Below are 24,377 nucleotides of genomic sequence, written 5' to 3' on the forward strand. Positions count from 1 at the left end.
TTTTTTTTATGCAACAAGAGACAGAGAGAGAGAGAGAGAGAGAGAGAGAGAGAGAGAGAGAGAGAGGTACGGCAATATAGATTCGTATTTCTTGCGTAGGTAATTTTTTGTTATTAAGAGAGCTTCGAGTCATAAGTCTGTGAAATTGTAAAAAAAAAAAGTTCCACGTTATAAAATTGACAGTATAAATAAGCAGAGCTCCGCAATCCTGACATCTCATCATCATTCGCGTCATTGCCACCCGGCCGCTCGAAGGCACAGCGCGCGGAAGCCGGCTTTTCCGGCACATTTATCCACCCGGTGCGCGAAGATCAACGACTCTGATTTTCAAGCTAGAGTGGAACGTGAGAGGCGTCGCTACGATGGTGCTTGTCGTCGTTCATCCGAGGAGAGAATTTGTACCTCCGAATTATCGTATAAATTGTACTAGAACTCGCTCTGGCGTTTAATTCTTGAAAACGATTTCTGAGGTTGCGCATTAAACGAAACGAGTTGTAACAAAAGGAATCAAGTTCTATATTATCTACATCCAAAACTACATAATCCTCTCTAGACAGAGGAAAAATCCGGCTATCATTCGCAATGCCGAAATGCGGAAAAGTTTTCCACCACACCCGTAAACCCCCAGAAGTCCGCGGGTTATTTCCAAGCTCCGCCGTTGAAGTAAAGTCCGCGCAATAATTTAAAGGGTCGGATTTTCCCGTAAGTCGGAAACACGCGGTGGAGAAAGAAGAGGGAAATAAGCGCCGGCCTGCCGCTAACAGACAGCTACGCTCTACTACTTTTAACTTGATACACGTAATCTAGTTACGTGTGCAAGCGTGTACCCGATGAAATATAACCGAGTGACATTGTGCGCATTCCTGAGATACTTCTGGATGCAGTCACCGCAGTGACCGTCAGTAATGTCTACCTTTCGGCAATGCTGAAAACGCGTCTCAATTGTTAAATACCGAAATTAAATTTATATCTTTTTTTTTTCAAATTTTATATATAGAAATTTATAAATTTTGCAGGGATAGGAAGTAACGAGTTACAACAAGCAACTCCGTTACTTTTTTATAATTTGGTAACAATGTCACAATTTTTTATAATAACGATAGGGTTGAAATAGTTACTTTTGACAAGTAACTCATCATTACGCGTCACTAATAAAGAAGTAATTCCTTAAGTGACTCGTTATGTAACGAGTCAAAATAATGCGTTACTTTTGAGATATTTTTGCTCGTTACGCAACGAATTACTTATGCCTATTTCCACCAACGCAGTTTAACTTTGATCTCAGTTTAACTTACTCTTTACCTTTCTCTAGTTCTTAGAATTGGACAAAGATAAAGAGTAAGTTAAACTGAGATCAAAGTTAATCTGCATTGATAGAAATGGGCATTAAGAAGTTACTTTTTTCAATGAGTAACGCATAACGACACGAATTACTTATCAAAAGTCACTATATATATTCCAACATAAAAAATTGTAACGTAAGAAAAAAAAAATAAAAGAAACACTAACTCACCACTTGCAACGCTTTACTTCCATCCTTGAAATTATGTGTATTATGCAGTTTTCCTCAATTTATTGTATTTATTTTTTTGCAAAATTTATTCTTAAAAAAATAACAGATTAGAAAAATAAACGCCCGTTTTTCAGAGCACGTTTATAAAGATGTTAGCGTGCTGACTTTTTTTGTTATTCTCTTTTTATCGCTCGTAAACGTAGAATAAAGACGGAATGATAAAAAAAAGCGCACTAACATCTTTCGCGTTCTATACGGACCAAAATGTTATTTTCAAATGTTTTCTCGTATTTTTCCTGAATTTTCATCAAAACGTAATTTTACTTATTATTAATATTTATTATACAACGCGATTTCTGTAAACTTGTAACATGGTATTAGAAGAAAAGAAATAGAGTTTCCATATGTGTCTTGTGAAAAAAAATATCCATATTCCAGGTTATTAATGTCATCCTTTGATGCTTTTTGCATTACTAACGTGCCATGCTTTGGTCTCTATGCAAACGCGAGCTTCAAGTATATTACGAGTCCATCGCTTTGATATGTTTTATAAGTCATACATGTTTTATAAGTCATACACGTTTTATTCGATTTATATGCACAAATCCTTTATGCAACTGTCACAGACAGTTTATCCTTCATAATACATTTAAGATCACGGACTGTAAAATTTTTTTACGAGAAAAGTGATCTGGAACAATTTAATTGTTTATTACATATTTTTTTCTCTCAGCTCTCAGCTCTCAGCATTCAGCTCTGGAGTAGATAAAAGTTTGGAATTTTTACAAATGTAGCTAAATGTTTGCTGCTTGGAACGTTGTTTCGACAATTGCATTCTTATCTACTCGGCATTAACGTGAAGACTAAAAGAAAATTTTAAAATATTTTACATAACTATGTACACGAAGAGAAAAAAACTTATAACATGCGCAACATCCAAATTAGCGAGCAAATTTTTAATTAAAGAGATTTTTATATGTATCTATATTTACGGGAAAAAAATTTCTCACCGTTACGAGCTCTTCGCGATAATTTGCGATAGGATAAAGTCACACTCTCGTGTATACGTCAAGCGCATTTCAGTTGCACGAGGGTTAATCGTGCTCGAGCGCTCTCTCGCCTCGTGTGTGCGATCACACGATATTTCTAGCCCCGAGGCCGACGCACCGTGGCCCAGATTAACGCCTCTGGGCAATATACCGTTCTACATCGGCCGTCGTGCGTATTTACGTACAGTACAGATGGGAGCCAAAAGCGCGCTTTTTCCGCCTGTGTACGCGGAAACGAGCGAGAAACGTGCATGGTGTGCGAACCGCGCGACCGAAATGCTGCTGCACGCGAAAGCGATTTATGCTAGAGAGGACACCGCGACTCCTCCTCCTCTCTTGCGGTGCTGGCTTATCGCGTTTTTTTTTTCCCCGTTACTTCCGCGAGCGATGTAACGATCCGTTATCAATTTCGTTTCGAAACTTGCTGCAAGGTATATCTCTTTGGGCAGAACTGGATCCATCGAATTCAGCACATTCGAAGGCACTTTCTTACGGCTGCAGGTAGTGATTTATTGTGCTCGCGTAGATACATCAAATTACTGAGAAATGAAGAATTCTTCTTGAAACTCTTCTTATTTCAGGAGAAACGGGACTCCAACTTCGTCGAAGAATGTATTATTAAAGTAAATGGAGACTTGGAATCCTGTAAAAGTAAAAACCTTTTCAAAATGATTTCGAAAAGATTTTTACTCCCGAGGTTGAAAATCGAAGACTAGGAAATTCGATGTTTCGCGGCTGGGAAGCTTAAACGGCTGAAAATTTAATTCCTCGTACGTTTATGAGGCTGCTCTCGGATTTATGGGGCGCAACTTATAATTTAATAATGGTCGCGCCTGGATTCTTCGCGCGGAGTTACTTTTTTAAACGAAAAGCGCGGCGGAACCGCTCCGCCGCTGAAAATGGAGCCTCGGATCTCGCGGCGCAGCTACACACAATAGAATAAAAACTTCCTGGTCGGGTGTTAGCAGGGATTATTGTGTAACGTTTTGCCGGAGTAATCTTCTTCCTATAAAATTGATTTTCTTCCCGATAGACTTTGTAGGTTAAATTAAATATACAGAGTTATAAATAAACCGGCGAAGAGAAGATTACGTCTTATATACCAAAGGTACGTTCTATGACCGCGTAAGAAACAGGGAATTATAAAACATCCTTCCTCCGAGATAATAAAAGCTGAAAGATCTGCAAAGATATTTTACAAGTTTTAATTTACTCGTACAAAGTCGGGAAACTTTGTCGCCGTAGCGTGTTCTAAAATAGTAATTTAGGAAATTACTTTCTTTCCTGACACGCACACAGCACGGAAGTCCATCTTTCTGGAGAAAGCACGTCTGCACTTTCTTTCATTTCTATTTATTATTAGAGCGCCCTCAAATCCACCTCGTCAACAACCTTTCAACAGACGGATATCAAAGCGACTTCTCTGCAGCATATAATTATTGAGCCGCCGTGACGCGACTTCGCAGAAAACATGAATAGTGATGCATAATTGAGCAGTTTATTTTGAAACCGACGTAAATAAAATTTTGAGACATGAAAGGTGTCACAATTGTGCGAATCTATTCGCGTGTGTGTGTATGTGCATTTCAAAATATAATTTATAAGCAATTTTACATCGTTAAAAATATCATAAAGTTCAATGTATTTTAGTTAAACATTAAATTTAAAATACATAAATTTAATGTATCTGTAACTGAAAAGTAAGTGCACGAAATTTAGTGCACTTTTGATAACATTAAATAATTTTAATGTACCTGTTTCAACTTTGCTCCGTTAAATTACATTACAGGATGTATAGAACATACAGTCCCTGCAAAATAAATAAAATTAGGAAATGTGTTTAACATTAACACTTCAAATAAACTGTATACATATACACATGAACATTGTTTTATAGTTTATTTACTTTATTTGTTATTAAACATTAAATTATTTTTTACAACATTAAGAAAAATCTCAATTTCTTTGTATTAGGACTTTAAGTATTCAAGATAATTTAAACAAAATTATGATTATCTGTTATTTTGTAAATAAATAGATGCATAAATTTTGTTTATTTTACGGAACTGATTTCTGCATCGTAATGAAACTTTACTTAAATTATTTTCAATATTTAAAGTACTTAAATTAAAAAATTCAGACCTTTTTCATTATTTCTTATTTCATTATTAATTATATTTTTATAAGAAGAAATGTCTACTTCTTATTAAAATAATTGTTTATTTAGATAAAAAATCACCGCTTCATTTTTTCTACTACCTTCAAAGGCAATGTAAAACAATCACAATTTTTTCATAATTTTTAAAACGTTTTCAAGAATGTCTTATGCACCCTTAAATTCTGCTGCTTATTTTTAACAGTGTAAGCAAAAAATATAATATATCAATTGTTACGTAATTTATATTGCGATACATGAAGCTTTGTTGCAAATTACACCTTTTCCAAAAGTATTATTTATTCTATATGAGAAGACGAGTAACTTGATTAAAAACACATAATACAGCATTCCAATATCCTGAGAATATTACATTTATTCGGCGCAATTAGTTTTGAAATAATCGCCCTTTGCACTCTGCGAGATGATGGGACGAGCTTGAACGGTCTCGCCCCTGAACGATCAAGAGACCTTGAAGTGCCATCAGGGACTTATTAGCTTCGCCAGTTATTTCATCGATTATAAAATCGCATGCGCGGTCGCCAAATGAAAGAGACGGAAGCGTCAATCGTCCGGCGTCGCGTCGCCCCTCTGCACAGTGGAAACAGAGTCTAACAAGGAAAATTGAAATTTCGTATCGATTAGCGCGTCGCGTCGTTCCGCGACGAATTTCCATGCCGCGCCGATCCACCCCAGGTCGTCTACCTATCGGCCGACCGCCGCCCTTTTCACCAAACAGACACGTGCATTTTCTACGTATGTACTTCCGGCCGTGCGTACCGTACAAAGACACGGTAATTAACAATAAGGGAAAAATTAAATTGTCGCTAACGTAATTACATAATTTCGAAAGGAATGAATCTCGAAAACTTTGCGTCTGCGAACTTTCGCGCGAGAATCTTAATCTGTTAAAAATGTTTCAATAAAAGCTTTGGTCGTATTTCCCGCTCGATTTACCAAACCTCTCCTAATCCTCCAGCGAAATATGTGATCTAGCGCAGTGTTTCTTCTGGGTTATTTATCTACTTTATTTATTCAGCGATCTCTAAAACGTTTCATCTGTCGTAATCTCGCTGTGCAGTCTACGCGATAGATAGCGAACCGGCTGCCGGTTACGAGGCGCTCGGGACTCGATCGTAAAGAACGTGAGCCGTGAGAGATTCAGCCGAGTTTCGTGACTGCCCGGAAAACAGCAAATTAATCATTTTGTCGCAAGGGGAAAAAAAAGAGGAACGAAAGCGTATACACACGGCTCGCGTGCCTTTCCGCGCGCAACGCTACCCCGCGTCTTTGACCCTTTCCCTCGGTCGTTTCCCTCGGAGCGTTTAACCCCCGACCTTTTTCGGTTCAGCTGCTCTCTCGTATTTTAGTTGGACCTCGATGCTTTGTAATATTAAATCACGTTTATCCCGGTAGATTCGTGCCTTCTGGAAAAAGCGATTTTGAACCCGGGCTTCGAAAGTCGCTTCCGCACGGAAGTTCACAGTGAAAAGCGAATGAGTAATAATTCCAGGCCTTTTATTGTACGAGATTGCAGTTTCGAGCTTATCTTACAATGCACTTACGTTAGTTCGCCATATCACGTAACTGCTCTTTAGATCCGTTCCCGAGATTGTATTCAGATTAAAAGCAATCTCGCGTGAATATGTATCGTCATTTATGTAAATGACACCTTTCACTCAATCATTCCGGTTATTTAACTGGACAATAAATGAATCATCGTCGGTAACGTATGTAACTCATCCAAGGATCATTTAAACGACCCCGCTCGTTTAAACAATTATGTCACACGACTGCTCTTATTTTAACGAACTGTTTTCGATTGTATTAAATTTTCTCTCTCGGGCAGACTCCATTATTTTAATAAAATTTGTGTCCAATTCAAAAGTAGCGGCGCTCGCGTATTTTTATCCGAAAGTCGATATTTATATCCCCCGGTCAAAGGTAACTTCGACGAATAGTTCTGCAAAGACGTGAAAGCGCGTCTATACTCGTGCCGGTAAATTTTTTACATCCTCGCTCCACCCTTAAAATAGCGGCACCATCGCGCTAGATTTACTCCCATGCGCTCGCTTTTAAGATATTAAATCGTAATCTGTCGTTCTTTTCGACGAATTCGCATGTCCTTAATGGTACGGCCGGAGACCAGGTGGCGAAGAAATTTCGTATAAATGGAAATTCCTTCCCACGGCGGATATTCACGTTTCCCTTTTCACTTCCGCCCTCGAACGCTTTCGAGGGAAGGAGGCCTGGATATTTGATGGAACTTCTTGCCCACGGCGTATAAGTGTTGCAAATTTAAAGATTAATTTGAATTGCGTCGGCAGACTTAACAGGCATGAGAATACAAACGTTGCGGAAGACGTCTTTGACCTCGATTGTTTGGACGATGTACTCATCGTGCACTTTTAAAATATATCGTGAGCTCGTTAAATTGACGAGTCTCCTGAAAAATAAGATCTCTGAATTAACACAGAAACACTCGGTAAACTTTTATCATGTAGAGAAAAGGGGGAAGAGAAAACGCAGTAAATTAATTTATGTATAAGAAATGAAACATTACGTAACGTAAAATATTATGACAAGTCGTTATTTCCCGATTGCTAAACTAGCCTGTCTAAAATTGTCAAAAACTTGTATCGTACAGGGTGAGTTTTGATTCCTGTGTCAAAGTTTTACCACAAGAGATGACCGACTACACTGTAAGATTCACTCATACCGGGTAAATCTTACAGTTGCAATTAGTACGGAAAAATTACCAATTTTCATTTAAAGGTGCTAGTTAAGGAATTCAAGTTTAACAATGTATCACTGTGAAAATTATTTTAAAAAGTTCGTACAATATTATATATACGGTGTCATGTAAACAGAACATTAATCCCTGATCGAAAGACGGTTTTCTTCCAAACTTCTGTCTCAATAACCTTCATTTTCGCTCACGGGAGTTGCGTGCGTGTTTGGGCAGACGTCTAGACGGTTTTCATCCGATGAAGCGGCGACGGCGTCACAGCGTAATCAAAAGTACTTCTTATCTTCGAGGCATCGTACGGTGGCGCCTCGCGATCAGATCGAATCTCGTGGTAATCTCGAGGTCTACCACCCGGCTTCCTGCGGCCGAACGGTACCGCTTATTACCGTAATAAATATCGTGAGGAGCTCGTGTTCTATCGGGAAAAAGACTAAGTTGCAAACTTCACAACAAGGCTGTCCGATCGCGACGATTTACTTCGACACTTATGGGTTCGAAGCATTCGGCTTCTTCAGCTTTTTCTTCTTCCTTAGACACGACAAATATTTTACACCATTTTGCTGTTAATAAAGATTTTTTACTTTTTTTAATCGCGTGTGGCTCGTATTCAGAACGCCCTTATAAAGACGTTGGCGCGCTTTTTTGTCATTCTATCTTTATCGTTCATTAGAAAAACAAGGATAGAATGACAAAAAAGCGCGCTAACTTCTTTTATAAGCGCGCTCTAAATACTGCTTATATAGAAATATTGTATAATAAAATAGAATTATATATACGATTAATAAACGTTTAATAATATAGAAACCAGATCTTCGACATTTACTGTTACTATTAAAATAGTCATGTTCTTATTTGAAATTTTAATTAGAAAAAAATTTCAATTACAAAACAACATGAAATTATCGACGATTCTTTTTAACATAAGTATTTAAAATTCTGATTTGATAATTTTGATTTCTGAAATTTATTTAATATTCAATTACTTGTTGAAATTATCTCAATTTGATGTATAATGTTGTCTAACAAGATCGATTGTTACAAAAATGATTGCGTGCTACGTGATAAGATAAGAGGAGAAACATATGTGAGATCAGCGGCGCGTTTCCTATAAAAAGCTCCTTGTTCAAATCCTATTACAAAAACGTCGTTATTCAATGTAATGTAAATTCAAGATGCAAATTGCTGGCTGTTTCGCTTGTGGAACATTGGCGTCTACCGTTTTCGTAATACGGCATCGCAAAAACCCCTCTCTCATTTGCATCTTGGATTTACATTAGTGTTCGCTGTAAACGTGACTTTAACGTTTACTATATCCAAGACACGGTGTCGCAAGAAATCTTTAGTAACAACAACTGCGTCATCTTTGCCCGTTCGCCGTACAAAAATTGCGGATTGTGCTGATAGTGTGATAAATGTTAAATCCATTTACTCGTGCGGCGTGGGAAGAGATTTTATCAGCGCGTATTTCTCCGGTGAAATGCAGCCTCGCTCAAAAATCTGGAGCACTTTAATAAATGACAGCTTAAACTAGTTAGAGCTAAAGCCAAAGTTCAGAAGGTAAAAAATGCAATTGTATGAAAAAAAAAGTGTACGATTATTGATCAAAAATTTATGATCTCCTTTAATTTGCGAAAGCTGTGAAGCTGCTATTTATCATCCATAAATATAAATACGAATTGTTAATTTAATATTGTACCTATTTTTTTATTTGTGTATATATTATAAATGATGCAGAAAATAATTTTTTTTTTTATTATATTGACATCGTCGTTCAATCATTTATTTATACGCATAAAAAATTGAAAGGCTGCACAACTAATAGTCCCTTTGAACTATCATCTGCAAATGGATGGTATAATTTTCAGCAAACGGAAAAAGTGCGTCTTTGCGAGCGGCTAGCTCGGTGGATCCCTTTTTTTCTCGTTCCAAGCTGTTCGAAGAATATTCTTTTTGCGCTCTTCTCGTTTCTCAGGACGAAGAATTCTTCGTCTTTCTGAGATAAATGCACGTAAATTGTCGGTAGAAATCTCCGGAGACCATTAAAGAAAACGATTCACATGCACTTGTCAATATATAAATGATCTTTAACACACTTTATACAACATCGGCAAACAAATTTTAATCACGGATTCTTTGAGATCAATTTTTTAATACTACTATTTATTGCAACCTTTTAATATTGAATATCAAATGTTTTGATAATTTTATATAAAATTGAATATTTGCAGTAATATAATCTATCTGAATTCAAGTGAATATCACGGTTTCAATTCTAATTCTAGTTTTTAGATCGAGAAAAAAGTAGAAAGATTAGTTTAACCGAGATTAAAATGAATCTACATTTATACAAATAGGCCTTAAGCACGTAAAAAATAGGAAAAAAAAACACTTAAAACTCGTTTTCAATGATTTGGAGATAAAACAAAATTTCATAATTGCAAGCTTCAATCTCTCTCTCTCTCTCTCTCTCTCTCTCTTTTTAATAAAAATCCACAAGTAAATTTTTTATTTAAATAAGGTACCGCAACTTCAACTATAAAGCGGAAACGGCCCTTACAAGATGCAACGTCTGGTTTAGGGTCTAACCGGAGGTAAATGTAACATGCGCTCATATATCTGCGCACGTATTTTCTCCCCGAGCCGATAAACCGGTAGTTCAACAACCACGCTAGCGTGCTCGAGAAGTTTTGCCCCCTAGGACGATAAAACGGCCTTTATTGCCGGAGATATGAACGCGCCTGCCCACAATCCTTTCCTCTTACCTGCGAAGGATAGTCGATAATAATTGGGGTGCGTTTTCTGCACGCACGTCATTTTCTTTCCTTTCCATATATTTTTACGAGTGCGATGATAATGGGAGGTGATAAATTTTCGAGCAGCTTTCCGGCGGCCAGCCAATTAAATCTCGTATAATCCAGTTTAATAATCAAGGCCATAATTTCTAAATTTGTATCCGGATAAAATTCCTCATAAATTACGCAGCGTCTTGCGACGCAAAGTTGTACAGTGTGTCTCGAGCTTTCCTGAAAAGTTCCGTCCAATCTGGAATTGAATTTTCCCGATTAAAACACGTTGAAACATCAGGAGTTCTGCAGTTTAAATTAAAGTGCTTTTTACGATTTAAATTTTCACTTACTGAATAACTGAAACCGTAATGTTTACTTAAATTCAGATGTATCGTACTAATTTTAAACATTTAATTTTTAATTTGACGTAAAATAATAAAAAAATTTAGTATTTAATATAAGTAAGCTACAACAAATAGTAGTACTAAAAAGTTGATTTTAAAGAAGTAATTAAAATTCAGAACTCATGATTAGAATCTGGTATAGCTTGTATAAACGCAATACAAAGAAATTGTAAGTCCAAAGTAGCATATCAAATAAAGAGCAGAGACTCTCTTTTCTCTTATTCCTCCACCACCTCGCGCACGTCCCGATCTCATTTTAAAACGGAATTGTTCGTTCTGAGCTGTGCAATTCGCTCGCTAATCACCACGGTGCAACGAGCCAAGAATCTACTACACCGTGGCCCGGAACTTCTAACCGCATTGCCACTCATTATTTCTGGAGCCGCTTCTCGAGCAGGTTCGTGGGGCCACTTCGATTTGCTGACACATCGCGATCTATCGACATCTGATTTAAATCGGGGATAAGTAAATCTCATTTGGCCCACCAATCCTGACTCTCGATGGTCGCAATTACTTTTTCACTCAAAACGCTGTGTCTTAATTATCGAAAAAAGGCTAATGGTAAAAGCTATCTCGTTTTATCCGTTTTATCATACGTGCAGTGTTAACGCTTGGATAACTTAAAATTATTTAGATAAAGATACGATCAATTATTATATATGTAAATATATCTTAGATAAGACAAAGATGATTTAATTTATTTTGATAAAAGATAAAATTATATTATATATTTGAAGTTATCTAAGCGTTAACACTGTATGTATGATACTGACGAATAATGCCGACAAAAAAAACCAAAAAAAAAGAGAGAAATACGTTGCCAGTTTCAATAATCGTATTTAAAAAGCGAAGAACTCGATTTTTATTCCTATTATTCATCAATAGAATCGAATCGTTTCAATAACTTTTAGAACCTATTGTTCAAGTGTTTTGATAATCAGTAATTGCGATATTTCTTATGCAATAAAATACGTCGCATTCATTACTTAACACAACAAACAATCGATTACGAAACTCTTGATATTACGAGAGTCTGACGTAATGCGAACAAAAATACACGGTTTACATCGATAACCTCGAACTCCTGCACTGTCTGTTTTACGTATAGTTATGATGGAACACGCTCTACATAATGAGTACATAACGAGTAATTTTGCCTTTTAATATTCTTCCGAGCATATTTATATATATTATATATTATATATACACGCGCGCGCGCAAGTGTGTGTCGGTTCAATGACCATTCCAATCAAAGATTGAAAATGACACAACCACTCGATTTTTTCGCTTCGCGATAAAGTTTCAGGTCTCGAATAGTGCACTTTGACTGATTGCTATTAAGACCAGAAGTAGGTCGAGACAATAAAAGGCCTGTAGAAAAGTTATAATTCACGGAAGCAAAGTTTCAGAAAAAAAAGGAGGAGAGTAATAATCGAAAAATGTGCTTTTGGCAACAATACGAGAGCGCATTGGCATCAGAATACCTGTCGGAATATGAAAAGAGAGCAGGCTGTGCATTCAAACGTATTTTTGAAATGAGGCTGACATGTGCTCAACTTTATGATTTCAATTTTTTACGATTTATTTAAATTAGAAACTAATATATTTCGAGTTGCAAATAATAAAAAATTCAGATTTTTTTAAATTATAAAACGCAAATAACAAAATTTTATTGCATAAATTTTTAAAAAATAAATTTTTTTCATGGTTCTAATTACATGTGTGATTATTATTTGTTATTGTAGATTACATGTAAATTGCAACAAATAATTTTTGTGACGTAATATCAAGTAAAGGTGTTACAAAAAAGCTTGTCGTATTCGGAGAAAGGATAGTGGACAACTATTTTTTACAGTTTTTGAAACGAGAAATCCGATTAAAATTACGTCACATAATGGAAACAAAAAAAATTGAATTCAAATCTCGAGAAAACGCGTGGCATCGCAATTATTCCCGAGACGAATCTCTCCACTTTACATATTGATTGTGCATAATGTACTATCATGTGACGTAATTTTAATTAGCACCGAGGGATCGCTCGTCTCAGAAACTATAAGGAGTGCCCGTTTTATTTTCTTCGAGAGCGGAAAAAACAGACCTATTTGTAACACTCTTCCTTGTCGAAACATTAATGTAATTAAAAGGTTCTAAATTATTTGTAAATATCTAAGTCGCAAAGAGCCAATCTTCAAATAAAACAGATTAATAAGACGTTAAAAAAAAAAATCATCGTTCTCAATCCTTTATTAAATGCACAGTAATTTTTCTCTCGAATTTCGTCTAGAGAGATGACTACGAGAGGAGACCACGGTACTCTTTTAACAGTTTTTTTTTTTTTTTTTTTTACATTGGATCACCATTATCAATATTCAGTTTAGATATTCCGTGGTATGTATTATTTTTGGCCGGAAGGAAAACCGGAGAACTTTCTGGGATGGCAGAGAGAGGGAGGATGGCAACGACTGTTCCCAATGGGGAATTCGACACAGTCTGTGTACGCGATCCCTCAACTTGAATGCTGTTCCATATCGGTTGACCTTTTCTGAAAACGGTCGCGCCTCAGAAAATGTCAGGGTATTACTATCTCCGCGGCTATGAACTTTGGGCTATACATCTGTTACGCTATTGAAGTCATCGCACTGCGCGCCAGGTCATTCGTAGGAGGTGGATGGGACGGAATTTTCCTAGGAATTGGTTCCGTGCCCTTTATCTCGTCCTCTTCAACTAATCGAATGCGACTGCTAGTCAGACAGTAGGTATAATCGATTAATAGAATAGCTCATGATACCGGAATACCTATTGCGACCGCAAAATAACGGCGCGTTTGTTTAATAATAGCTAATCGAGCGAGCGATTTTAGATTCCATTCATTTCTACGAGAATTGATTTACTATGAATGAACTTTTTTAAATTCATAGCTGTGATCTTGGCAAGTTGCATGCGACGCCGTTATTTTTACCGTCATTTGTTTCCCTCATAAGAATAATTGTTACCTTTTTTCCGTTTGTAACAGTACACCGGTACATTTTGCATTATATTATATGTGCATATACATATACACACATGCATACATAAGACGTAGGGTTTCCATCCTATTTAGACCACAAAGAGAAAGTAAATTAAGCTTCGTGACTCGATTGTGGCACTTACGCACGTTGAATGTTATACTGTTGTACACGCATTTGCTGACATTACGGAGAATTTACGGGGGCCGAACTTCCGATCCCGATGAAGTTAACGCTACATTAGCGCGGTGCACGATCCATATCATGTTGCGTAACTAAACAAACACCCACGATAACAATATTAAAAACTCAAGTAAACTGCAATATTACATCCCTCTAGTCGAGTTACGACATCAGCACAAAAGCCGCTCTCGCTCGTTGACACAATCGTTTTATAATTTCATAATTGTTGCAAATTTTCAACTTTTTTTCTCACGGTCATGAGAAACGTTTAACGAAATGGAAAATAATACTTGACATAAACAAGATTTTAATTATAATATGCAAAATATCAATATCTCCGATTTCAGATGCATTAAAAGCTTCAATTAGATCAATTAAAATATTAACAAAACAATATTTCCCTAAAGCAGAACAACTAGCTCAAGAGAGAAAAGTTTGATAAGAAGTTATTCGAAGATGAGGTGTCACCACATCCCTTCGGAGGATTACGAAAAGAGGAGGAAAAAAAATCGATCATATTCTTCGCCCTATTTCTCATTTAACAATGTATTCGAAGATGTAATTCAAATTAAATTTCAATACTTTTTCAAAATGATAAAGGAACGATCCAATAGCGAAACGACTGAAAACTGATTGAAGCTGTAACATCTGGCTTTATGTACGCGCCGCAATGATTTAGCGACGTTTAGAACCATCTACTCATAGACACAAGTATGCTATTTACTTCACAGATACTCAGAATAGCGCGGCTATAATCCCCTCAAGTATGATAGCGGCACGCACGCGAGAAAGGGATTGACGAGCGACGACGGTCGCAAAGTATCGGGAGGGAACATTGATCGATCACTTCTTACGAGCTTTGCCGCGAGACGTGGTGGTTACCGAGACGGTGGTGTCGGCAGCAGCCGTAACCTTGCTAAATTATTGAACGACCATACTAGACGCCGTCCATGCCGCAGTCATGAGCAATTCCGCGGGATATACATTTCCGGCTCGCATAAAATCGACGTAGCAGAAATCGTATCGACGGATTTCGATGGCGAGACGTCGATGGCAGATCTGAAGCATACGCGGGCACGATGAAAGGAATAGTGTGGAAAAGAAGCAGGAGGGAATGGAAAAAAGAGAGAGAGAGAGAGAGAGTGAGATAGAAATTACTTTCGTTCTCCAGTTTTCTCGAAGTTCTCTTGGGACAAATTCAGCGAAAGGTATGCCCAAACATGTTAAACATGCATTTAGTTTTCAAATATTGATAACACAATAAACAATCAAGTTTTTTTTATCTTAAGTCGTGACAACACTATTAAAAATGTCATGATATTCAACGTATTTTGAAGTTACACAAGTACATTAAATTTAATGCAACTATTACGGAAAAGTGTGTGCATGAAATTCAGTGCAGTTTTGAAAATATTATATTTTTTTAATGTATTTGCTTGAAATTTGCTTCTGTTACGTTACATAAAATTTTGCTACGTATTTTTAACAGTGAAGTCATTTCTTACGTACTTTTAGTTTCTACATAAAACTCAAACATAAAATGTAAAATGTTTCTGTCTTACTTCAGAATTTTAGTAGAAAAATCTACTATCACAGTTGCTAAAAATCAATAACTAATTTTGTAATTTTTTAATTATTAATAACCGATCTGAATTGGGATGCGTTATAAACTATAAACTTCCACAAAGTTTGAAGCAAAAGATCTAAGCTATCACTATAAGTTAAAAAATAAACCGTATCAAATTCGCCATTTCAAATTTTTAGAATTTGAGTTTAGATTTGTGTTCAGCAATATAAAATTAATATCAGCAATATAATTCTGGAAATATAAAAATGTCGTTTTTTGTAAAAATTTGTTTTTTAGACTTAAATGTGTCACTGTATAAGTTCATAAATTATGTAAAGTCAGTTTCAGTGAGACTAACAATAAGTACAACTCTAAAATTCCTTGTTTGGTTTATATTTTACTTTACAACGGTAGTTTAGATCTTTTGTTTCAAATTTTGCGCAAGTTTGTAACACATCCCAATTCAAAGTAATTAATTATTGAAAAATGCTAAAATTGCAATTTTTAATAACTTTAATAGCATATTTCTCAAAATCCTGACGAGGCGTTTTACGCTCAGATTTGTGTTCAGCGAAAGCACTTAAGAAATGACTTTTGAAACTTCAAAGTAAATTTCATGTTGCACAGTGTAATTTATATTTGTATTTTCATATTATTTTTACAAAGATTTATTATTTTTCAAAAATTAAAGATTGAATAATCGGATCTACATCGAGTGAAACTCTTCCTGCCTAAAAATAACGTGTCGATCAAACAGATGAAACGTGTATTCTCGTTGAGAATTAAGGCGCGTCAGAGAGAAGTTCATTGAATTGCCTCGCGGACGATTGAGGAGCCTCCGTTTAAATAAATTGACATTTTCCGATTCACGTGTGCATAGACGAGGCAAGATAGCAGCTACTTCCGTATAATAGCACGAGGAGGATGAACGTGCATGAGAAAGAGGGGAATCAATTTAAAAGCCGTGACACGGTGACGTAGTTAGCGTGTGGCCTCTCTGTCGTCTCTCTAAAAATGAGTGATGAAAAGAAGATGACAGAAAAAGAGGGAGAAAAAAGAGTAATCCGATAATATCTCTCTTTAGTGACGCTCGCGAGACTAATGTAGATGCGGTGATAAGGTGGAGGAAAACGACAGAGAAGAAAGAAAGAGAGAGAGAGAGAGAGAGAGAGAGATTTCTTCTTAGGAGGTCGGTAAGTATTCCTGGTATTCGTGTATGGTACTCATGACGTATGACGATGAAACGGGTTGCACGAAGGAGGGCGAAGAGAGAGAGAGAGAGAGAGAGAGAGAGAGAGAGAAAGAGAGCGCAAAGGGCACATCGTGCCCAGTAACCCCTTTCTTCATTGTTAGTACGAAACTCTCGATGCTTCACTCATCGACGATTCCAGGTTTACCAGGAAAGCAAGCAAGGAGAGGGGGAGGAAAAAAAAGATACGAGGAAAATTCAAAGGAACGGGGTTACGGATGTGGCAGCGGAGAATCGAGGGCGTCGCGGGGAGAGACCGCGAGGGAGAGAAATCGCGAGAGAAACGAGAGACAGCGGCATCCCTCCGCGGTGACTTCCTCCCCTTTTCCTCCCGCGCGCGTTGCCCGCTCTCCCGTCGAGCGCGTCCCCTCGCCCCAATTACCGCGCCCGGCGCGCAACGCCTACCGTCCACGCTCGTAATTTACATCCGACCTCTATTTCCTCGCGATGAAGCGCGACGCGACTGCGTGCACGCTCCCGATCATTCTGAACGACAATATTCGGGAGGTGCGAGCGTGGTTCGGCCTCTGCTTCGAAACGATCTCGATCGAGCTACGCGACACTAACGGCTATTGACATCGTTAGAGGCGTGGACAAGCTTCGTGAGGCTTCGAGGCTTCTGCCACTTCTGCCTCGTGTTCTTTAATTCATCGCAATACAGCTCTTTACAGAGTTGCATTTGCGCAAAATGCGATCGATCAATCGATGAATTAACAAGCTCGCCTTTCCTAACGGCACAAGATATCTAAATATCGTACGAATATTCGTACAATATATCATAATATCGTACGTACATTTGTGTGATATCACGATGATATTTGTCCGATATCATGTGCCGTTAGGGTTATATCAAGTACTCAAGATATGATTCATCCCCGCGATGGGTTCACTTGGTTTCATGTGCGAGCAGAGGGTAGATGATAGAGGGGAAGCGGAAGCGGACACTCGAGGTATAGCTTACTCACGAGGCATGAGGTCACCGACGGAAGGAAGAAAGCCAGCGACGGGCTGGCGTCGACTCCGGGATGAGGATGAGGACGACGAGCGACGAGCGACGAGCATCCTTCCTACGTGAGAGACTTCAGCCCGAAAGGGACCTCCGGCGACGTTCCGCGCGGGACCCGGGCGCGCGATCCTCCCCCGTTGTCGTCGTCGTCGCCGCCACCGCCGCTGCCGCTGCCGCTCAGGCAACACCCACTTTCTCCCCTGGCCTCGTAACCTCCGGGGTTACCGCTTTCCTTCCGTCTCGCCACCGATCGCAGGGATGCAGCGCTATGAATCCCCCGTCGTCGTCCTCCTCGTCGTCGTCGCCGACCACCACCACCACGACCACTGTCACCATGAACCACCGCCGCCCGCGTCGTCACCACCGTCGTTCTGTCGCCGCTGTCGTCGGCAGTAGCGGCAGCAGACGTCTGATGCACTACTGTCAGACAGTTTCGCACCCCCTGCGTGTCACGTGAACTCCCCGTACGCTTCTCTCTCTCTCTCTCTCTTCTTTCCCCTTCAATCCCTCTTCCGCCCTAGTATCTCCCCTCTCCCGCTATTCGTCGGGCGCGAGCTATCGACTCACCCCTGTTGGCAATTAATCGCAGCTCGCCTCTTCGCGCCACGCCGGGCCTCGCGTCTTCGTCTCGTGCGATCGTCGTCGGCTTAGGCTTGTCGTGCCGCTCACATCGCGCTCACCGTTCGGCGGGGCAGTTTCGCGCGCAGAAACGGGAGATACGCGACGAACGATGCGACGTGGAAGAGTAAACGCGGAGGAACGACGCGCTCGTTCCACCGCGGCCGTCGCAGTGGCCGGTGTGCGTGTGCCTGCGCGGCGCGACACCCTCGCTACTTCGCTAGCGGCGGACCAGCCAGCCGAAACCAGCCTCCCTCCACTGCTTCCTACCACCCACCCTGGCTTCTGCTCTCGCCGCTCCACCATTCCTCGCCCTCCTATCTACGTCGCTGACTGTCCTCCTAGGGAGAACGTACGCGTGACCGTGGCACGCGCGTGCCCCGGCATGCGCCCTCGACGCGCTGCGCGAGCCGCACCGCACGGGTCGCGAGCACCCTTGGCGTCATCTGAAGTTGCGCGAGTGCACCATCCACCCTCGGCGGTCTGTAGTCTGTAATGTCTGTATCCGCGCGACGCAACTCCTGATAGGATCTATTCTCTTCTAGTTCTCATTCTTCTTCTCTGGCTCGATAAATGATCGGTAAAATAACTGACATGACTTATTTTAAATCTAAAATAAGAAACATGTATACATTAGAACTATATTATATATTATGATACTCTTCAATAGAATCTTTCATTGATTTTAATTAATAATGGTATCTTAAAATTAATATCCTTCATGTTCCTTCGGTTCGGTCTCATGACAGGAGACCATAGGAAAATAATTATTTTTTCTATCGATGTTGACAATGATAAAAGCGGGTTAAACTTAATAAACATGTCTGTCTTACAATTGGATAGCGGTCCAAAAATTGCAGTTATATTTTCTTCTTGCACGCAAATTAAATACATTCTAATTGCGCAACGTTTATATTTAATTCGTTAGGACTCTTATATTCAGCTTTAAAGGAAAAAAAAACCTTTCAATTTTAATTGTGTTATTAAACGTGTTAGTCGTGATATTCTTCTTTTTTTGAATTTGGTTGTAAATTCGACCCTTTAAAATTGATAAAACCGGAAGTTATTTCGTGACCTTTAAATTTCTTTTACGAATAAACAATAAAATTGTTAAGTAAACATATGCAGTCAAATTAATAGCAGTAATTAAAAACAGTTAAATGTTATGTTTACTGTACTGATAAAAAAAAAACTTATTTGATTCGTAAATATTTATATCGATCCTAAAGAAGTCCGCTATAATAAATTTTCCATTCTAAAATGTCGATAATATAACTGCCTGCATAGAAACTAAATAGGCAGCTTTTGTATCTCCCCACGATACGAGTGTATCATCGTCTAGTAATGCAATATTTTATCAATTGTGGTAAGACCAGGTTTGTGCCGTAAATTTCAAGCTTATACGTTTACATGGATTATTCACGCCATGTGTACATAAATCTTTTTCATGTAGACAATTCAAACAATTTAAATTATTATAATTTAAATAATACAGTACAGAAAGATATATAATATAAGTTGTAAAATTGTTAATATATTGATCTGATTTCTTAGTATTAATCAAAAATGTATATTATAAATAAAAATAAAATATAAAATATAATTTTCATCATTTCTAATGAAATCTGAATTTTCTATGATTCATTAATTGTTTACATAAATGATACGTAAAACATACTTTACATTGTATGCGTAATGTCGAATTATAGTTAATTTATATTTTACGTAAACGTCCAACCTTATGTAAGACATCAATTATATATAATAAAAAATTATTATATAATAAGAAATTTATAACCAAAAGTTGGTAAAAATGTAAAATAAAATTGTAAAGATTTGGTAACAATCGATCCGCTTTGGTGAAATGCATTCTTCCCGCGTTATACACACTAGTCGGTCGTAAAAAAAAGTATATTTATATGTATCATGGCAGATGATAATAAAACCTTCTTTCGTGTTTAAAATACAATTGAAATACAATTTTTATTTGCGCAAGTGTTCATTATTGATAAAACAAGATCAAGATTTTATACAATCCCCAACTTCAAATGAATCGTTCGACCTATCGATTAATCGTATTGCGATAGCAATTTGAAATCTCGCGCGTACGAGACGATACTCCGTCGCGAGCGGGACTTTGAACAAATGAGCACTTCGATCAGCGCGATCGGTCAAGTAGGAGTCAGGACAGTGTCATGGCGCGGCAACGATGACCGAGAGTGTGTTCCTCATCGACGAATCTACCACGAAGGCCAGTATGTGGGGAGGATTTCGCTGCAATAGGACTTTCGCGATACTCTTCCTGATAAATGTGATCGTCTTCCAGTGTATCATATGTGAGTGTTCATCTAGTTATCGCGCTCCTCTCACGTTTCCATCACCGTGAGCACAACCCGCGTCGACGCGTCCACGCGTGTGACAGCACGAGTGACGAATCGGCGCGCGCACGATGCGGTTTTGCCGCGAGATTTAAAATGAAGTCAAATATCGTGGATTCGTTCGATTTGATTTTTCTTATTTCAGTTAAGCCTATAATTTATAAATTGCCTATTATTAAGCCTATAATTTGTAAAATTTATACATTAATTACTCGGCTGTGTAAAAATTGAAAAAATAAAATAAGACAATATGGTAGAATTATTGTAATTATTAAAATATCAATGTGTCATTATTGACATGTTAAATTTTGCAAGATGCATACGCGCGCGCAGACATTGGATGTTTATGCGTAAAATATAAATAATTTATGTTACGTATACAATGTATAAACTATGCAATGTATTTTACGTGTCATTTATATAAAAACCAGGATTGACTAGTAACTAGTTAAAAAATTAAAGTTAAATAATAAAGTTAAAAAGTTTATAACTTTTAACTTAATTTTAAATGATTTAATTTTTAACTTTCATTGCAGAAACTTTAATGTATTAACTTTTTTTTTAAGTTTATGTAAAAAATTATGCAAGAAAAAATACATTTCCACATAAAAAACAATGTTTTTATTATTTTATATAACAATCTCAATTTACACATAAAATATAATATTTATTTCGTGATCTATATTGTAACTGTTTTGAATAATCTAATTTTAAACACTTGCGTATTTCTAATTTAATATGAATAATGTTTTTCAAAATTAACTTTTAATATTAACGTCATTTTTAACTGATCAGTTTTTTGTTCTTATAAACTTTTAATGTAACTAAGTGTAAAAACAATCTGTGGAACATAAAATATTCAGATTTCATCAGAAATAGTGAAGTTTATATTCAGTTTTGTTATTTTTAATATTATATATTTTTGTGTTATCAATACTAAAGTCAGGCATATTAACAATTTATGTTAGCCAATTTATAATAAATTATACTGTTTGTGTTGTCTACATGAAAAAGATTCGTATAAGCATAACGTAAACAATATATAAATAATCCGTGTAAATGTTTTAAGGAGAAAAGGTAAAATGCGTTAATTTGTCATTATATTGACCAAGATATGATCAAAAAATGACGTACAGATCAATATGACGTCAAATTGACATTTTGACTTTTTTTATCTCCTTGAATTACGACACAATCCCGATATAAAGACTATTATCAATGTATCCTTAAATTTATAAACACGAATATTATCCATGAGTGCAATCAATTTGATGTTACAAATGTTTTGACTAATGACAACAAAGAATTTTCTAAATCAAAGAACGTTTCAAAATCAAAGAAAGCATTCTTAGCTTCACCACATTGACCACATCCTGTATGTGATGAAATTTCAACGATTGTTATCAAGTATTGTAATTCAATATTTCGAACGATAATGAAAAAGATATGAATCGTTGGCTTTTACACGTTTAAAATTGTTAGAAATCAATCAATACTGTAGTGTCAAGAGGAAATAGTAATTTAAATTGTAATTTCAATTCCATCAAATTGTAGACTTTATTTCCAGAACAATGAAAGAGAAATCACCGTCGTTGCAAGAGATATTGAGCAACATCTATGCTGCACGTGTAGATCGCGCGATTAAACAAGCAATCTGTGCAGCATATTCGTAAGCGTAGATTATCGTTTTACGCTTCAATGCTGTTTCGAAACTCTCGGTGCCGTCATAGCGCCTTGGCTATTTATAATGCACACCGCATCTTCGCTATAACTTGCCATTCCCTCGAGTTCCCTTCACGCGCGTAATTTTCGCGATATCGCGGTACATCGCGATGTGTTACCGCGATACCGCGAGTTTCGAATCAAAGCGTGTCTCCTCGCCATTAGCTAACGACTCTATGCTTCATACAGATTACCAAGAGCAGAAGAAATGGCAGGAGGTGAGGTCCAAGCTGGACCCGGTGATAGCGGATCTGCGAGACGTGCAGGGGCTGACATACAGCTTGCTGAAGAAGCTCGAGGCGCATGGCCTCTTCGTAGAAAACGCCCGCGTCCAGAACGATGATAGCCGGCCCATGATCTACGCGATCACGCCTACGTTTGCCAGGCCCGTGCAGAAGGCCGAGCTTACCCGACTGGCGCAGACATTCCTTCACGTGTCGAACTTCCATTGGATCGTCGTCGAGGATGCGCCGCAAAAGACGGCCCTGGTCACCCGGTTCCTGGAGACCAGTGGCTTGATCTACACTCACCTGTCTGTAGCGACTCCGCCGAACTATAAGCTCGGTAGGAACGACCCGAATTGGAAGAAGCCGCGCGGGGTCGAGCAACGAAACGCGGCGCTCAAGTGGCTCAGGGATAATGTTAAGTCATCCGACAAAGGCGTCGTCTACTTCGCCGACGACGACAATACTTACTCCGTCAAACTTTTCCATGAGGTGAGAGACTACTTGAAAATGTAGGAAGTTCTTAGAAAACCGATAATTTCGATGAGATCACGTTGATGCATTTTTGTGACGCTTCAATTATATTTTTTCTTCCAACAGTCTAGACGATTTAATCCGGCGGCAGTTTACTTGCTGTTCTACAATTTTAATTTCTTATATTAATTAAATGATTGGATGTTTAATAATTTTGTAAATTCAACGATAAATTTAAAGCAATTTAGGAAACATGTTGTGACTCATACTCATGAATGCGTCGCATTTCACTTAGATATAATTATAGTGTATTGCTTCCAGATGGAGAAAATACAAAGAGTCGGTGTTTGGCCAGTTGGCTTAGTAGGCGGTCTAATGGTAGAGAAGCCTATTTGTGACAACGTCACTAATAAAGTGATCGGTTTCAACGCGGCGTGGAAACCGGACCGACCATTTCCGCTAGACATGGCAGGCTTTGCCATTAATATTGAGCTGTTGCTTAAACACAAAGACGCCTGGTTCTCCTACGACGTGCAAGGCGGCTATCAGGAGAGCGAGATACTTAGGCAAATAGTCACGAAGGATCAATTGGAACCACTGGCGGACTGTTGTACGAAGGTATCACGAGATCCATCTGAAATTTTGATTACTTTTTAAAATGTTTGTGAAAATTTAAAATTTTCTGTATTTTAGGTGTACGTGTGGCATACGCGGACGGAACCGCCGATATTGAATGTCGAACAGATGTTGATCAGGAAAGGTAAGCGTTCCAATGCCGGCATCGAAGTATGAAGAAAGAAGATTGTTCGCATTCTACGTAACACTGCTGCGTTTTCTCAATTCCTTGGGAATCAGTGATTTAATAGATATTATTCTTAAGCATTCATTGACATCGACATTTTTTTAAGAATCGAAAAGAAAACGCTTTTTTCATCAGGTTCTGTAGACGTATACATAACATATAGAATAAGTGCCATCCAATTGTATAGCCACTTGTAGTTGCAGAGCAAAAAAATGTTAACGAATAATTCTAACGAATTATTATTCGAATTGTGCGATATCGCAATGTGCTTTTGGTATTGGATTGCCAATCCGCATATCACTGCTCCAGCTCGGGACAAGTTAACGACTTCTACCTTTTGCTATTTCTCATAAGCAGCATTTTCAGAGCAATTTTGTTACATCGCGTTCACATCGTTTTATAAAAATGAAAAGAAATATATGCGACTATTGTAATAAAATTTTTAAGAAAAAGCTAGTGAGACATGGGTTTTTTTATCTCTATCGATCCATTC

At 37.9% G+C, this 24,377-nt stretch overlaps 2 protein-coding genes across 7 annotated transcripts in view; one reads left to right on the forward strand and one right to left on the reverse strand.

Moving 5' to 3' along the window:
• LOC105199645 (protein FAM135A) overlaps nt 1-18,567 on the reverse strand; it is a 35,295-nt gene extending 16,728 nt beyond the window's left edge. For 2 of the 6 annotated variants that reach the window (XM_011166831.3, XM_026134633.2), the window contains exon 1: nt 17,626-18,564. The gene's annotated coding sequence lies outside the window, so the exon portion shown is untranslated. Of the gene's footprint in view, nt 1-4,316; nt 4,373-17,625 lie in introns of those variants that run through there. The other 4 variants (XM_039452934.1, XM_026134632.2, XM_039452933.1 and 1 more) reach the window with 4 other exon arrangements.
• Nucleotides 18,568-20,424: 1,857 nt separating this feature from the next.
• LOC105199644 (galactosylgalactosylxylosylprotein 3-beta-glucuronosyltransferase I) lies at nt 20,425-24,336 on the forward strand. Its single transcript, XM_011166830.3, has 4 exons — nt 20,425-20,620; nt 22,574-23,100; nt 23,404-23,700; nt 23,776-24,336. The coding sequence occupies exons 1-4, from the start codon at nt 20,494-20,496 to the stop codon at nt 23,872-23,874; spliced, it is 1,050 nt and encodes a 349-aa protein (XP_011165132.1). The 5' UTR covers nt 20,425-20,493; the 3' UTR covers nt 23,875-24,336.
• Nucleotides 24,337-24,377: the final 41 nt, after the last annotated feature.

This window comes from Solenopsis invicta, chromosome 8 (genome assembly GCF_016802725.1).
Source record: "Solenopsis invicta isolate M01_SB chromosome 8, UNIL_Sinv_3.0, whole genome shotgun sequence".
NCBI classification, from domain to species: Eukaryota; Metazoa; Arthropoda; class Insecta; order Hymenoptera; family Formicidae; genus Solenopsis; species Solenopsis invicta.

Coding starts and splice junctions, on each gene's coding strand:
- LOC105199644 (XM_011166830.3), top strand. CDS start 20,494: ATGACCGAGAGTGTGTTCCTCATCGACGAATCTACCACGAAGGCCAGT. Junction 20,621..22,573: donor CGTCTTCCAGTGTATCATAT/GTGAGTGTTCAT, acceptor TGCTTCATACAG/ATTACCAAGAGCAGAAGAAA. Junction 23,101..23,403: donor CCGTCAAACTTTTCCATGAG/GTGAGAGACTAC, acceptor TATTGCTTCCAG/ATGGAGAAAATACAAAGAGT.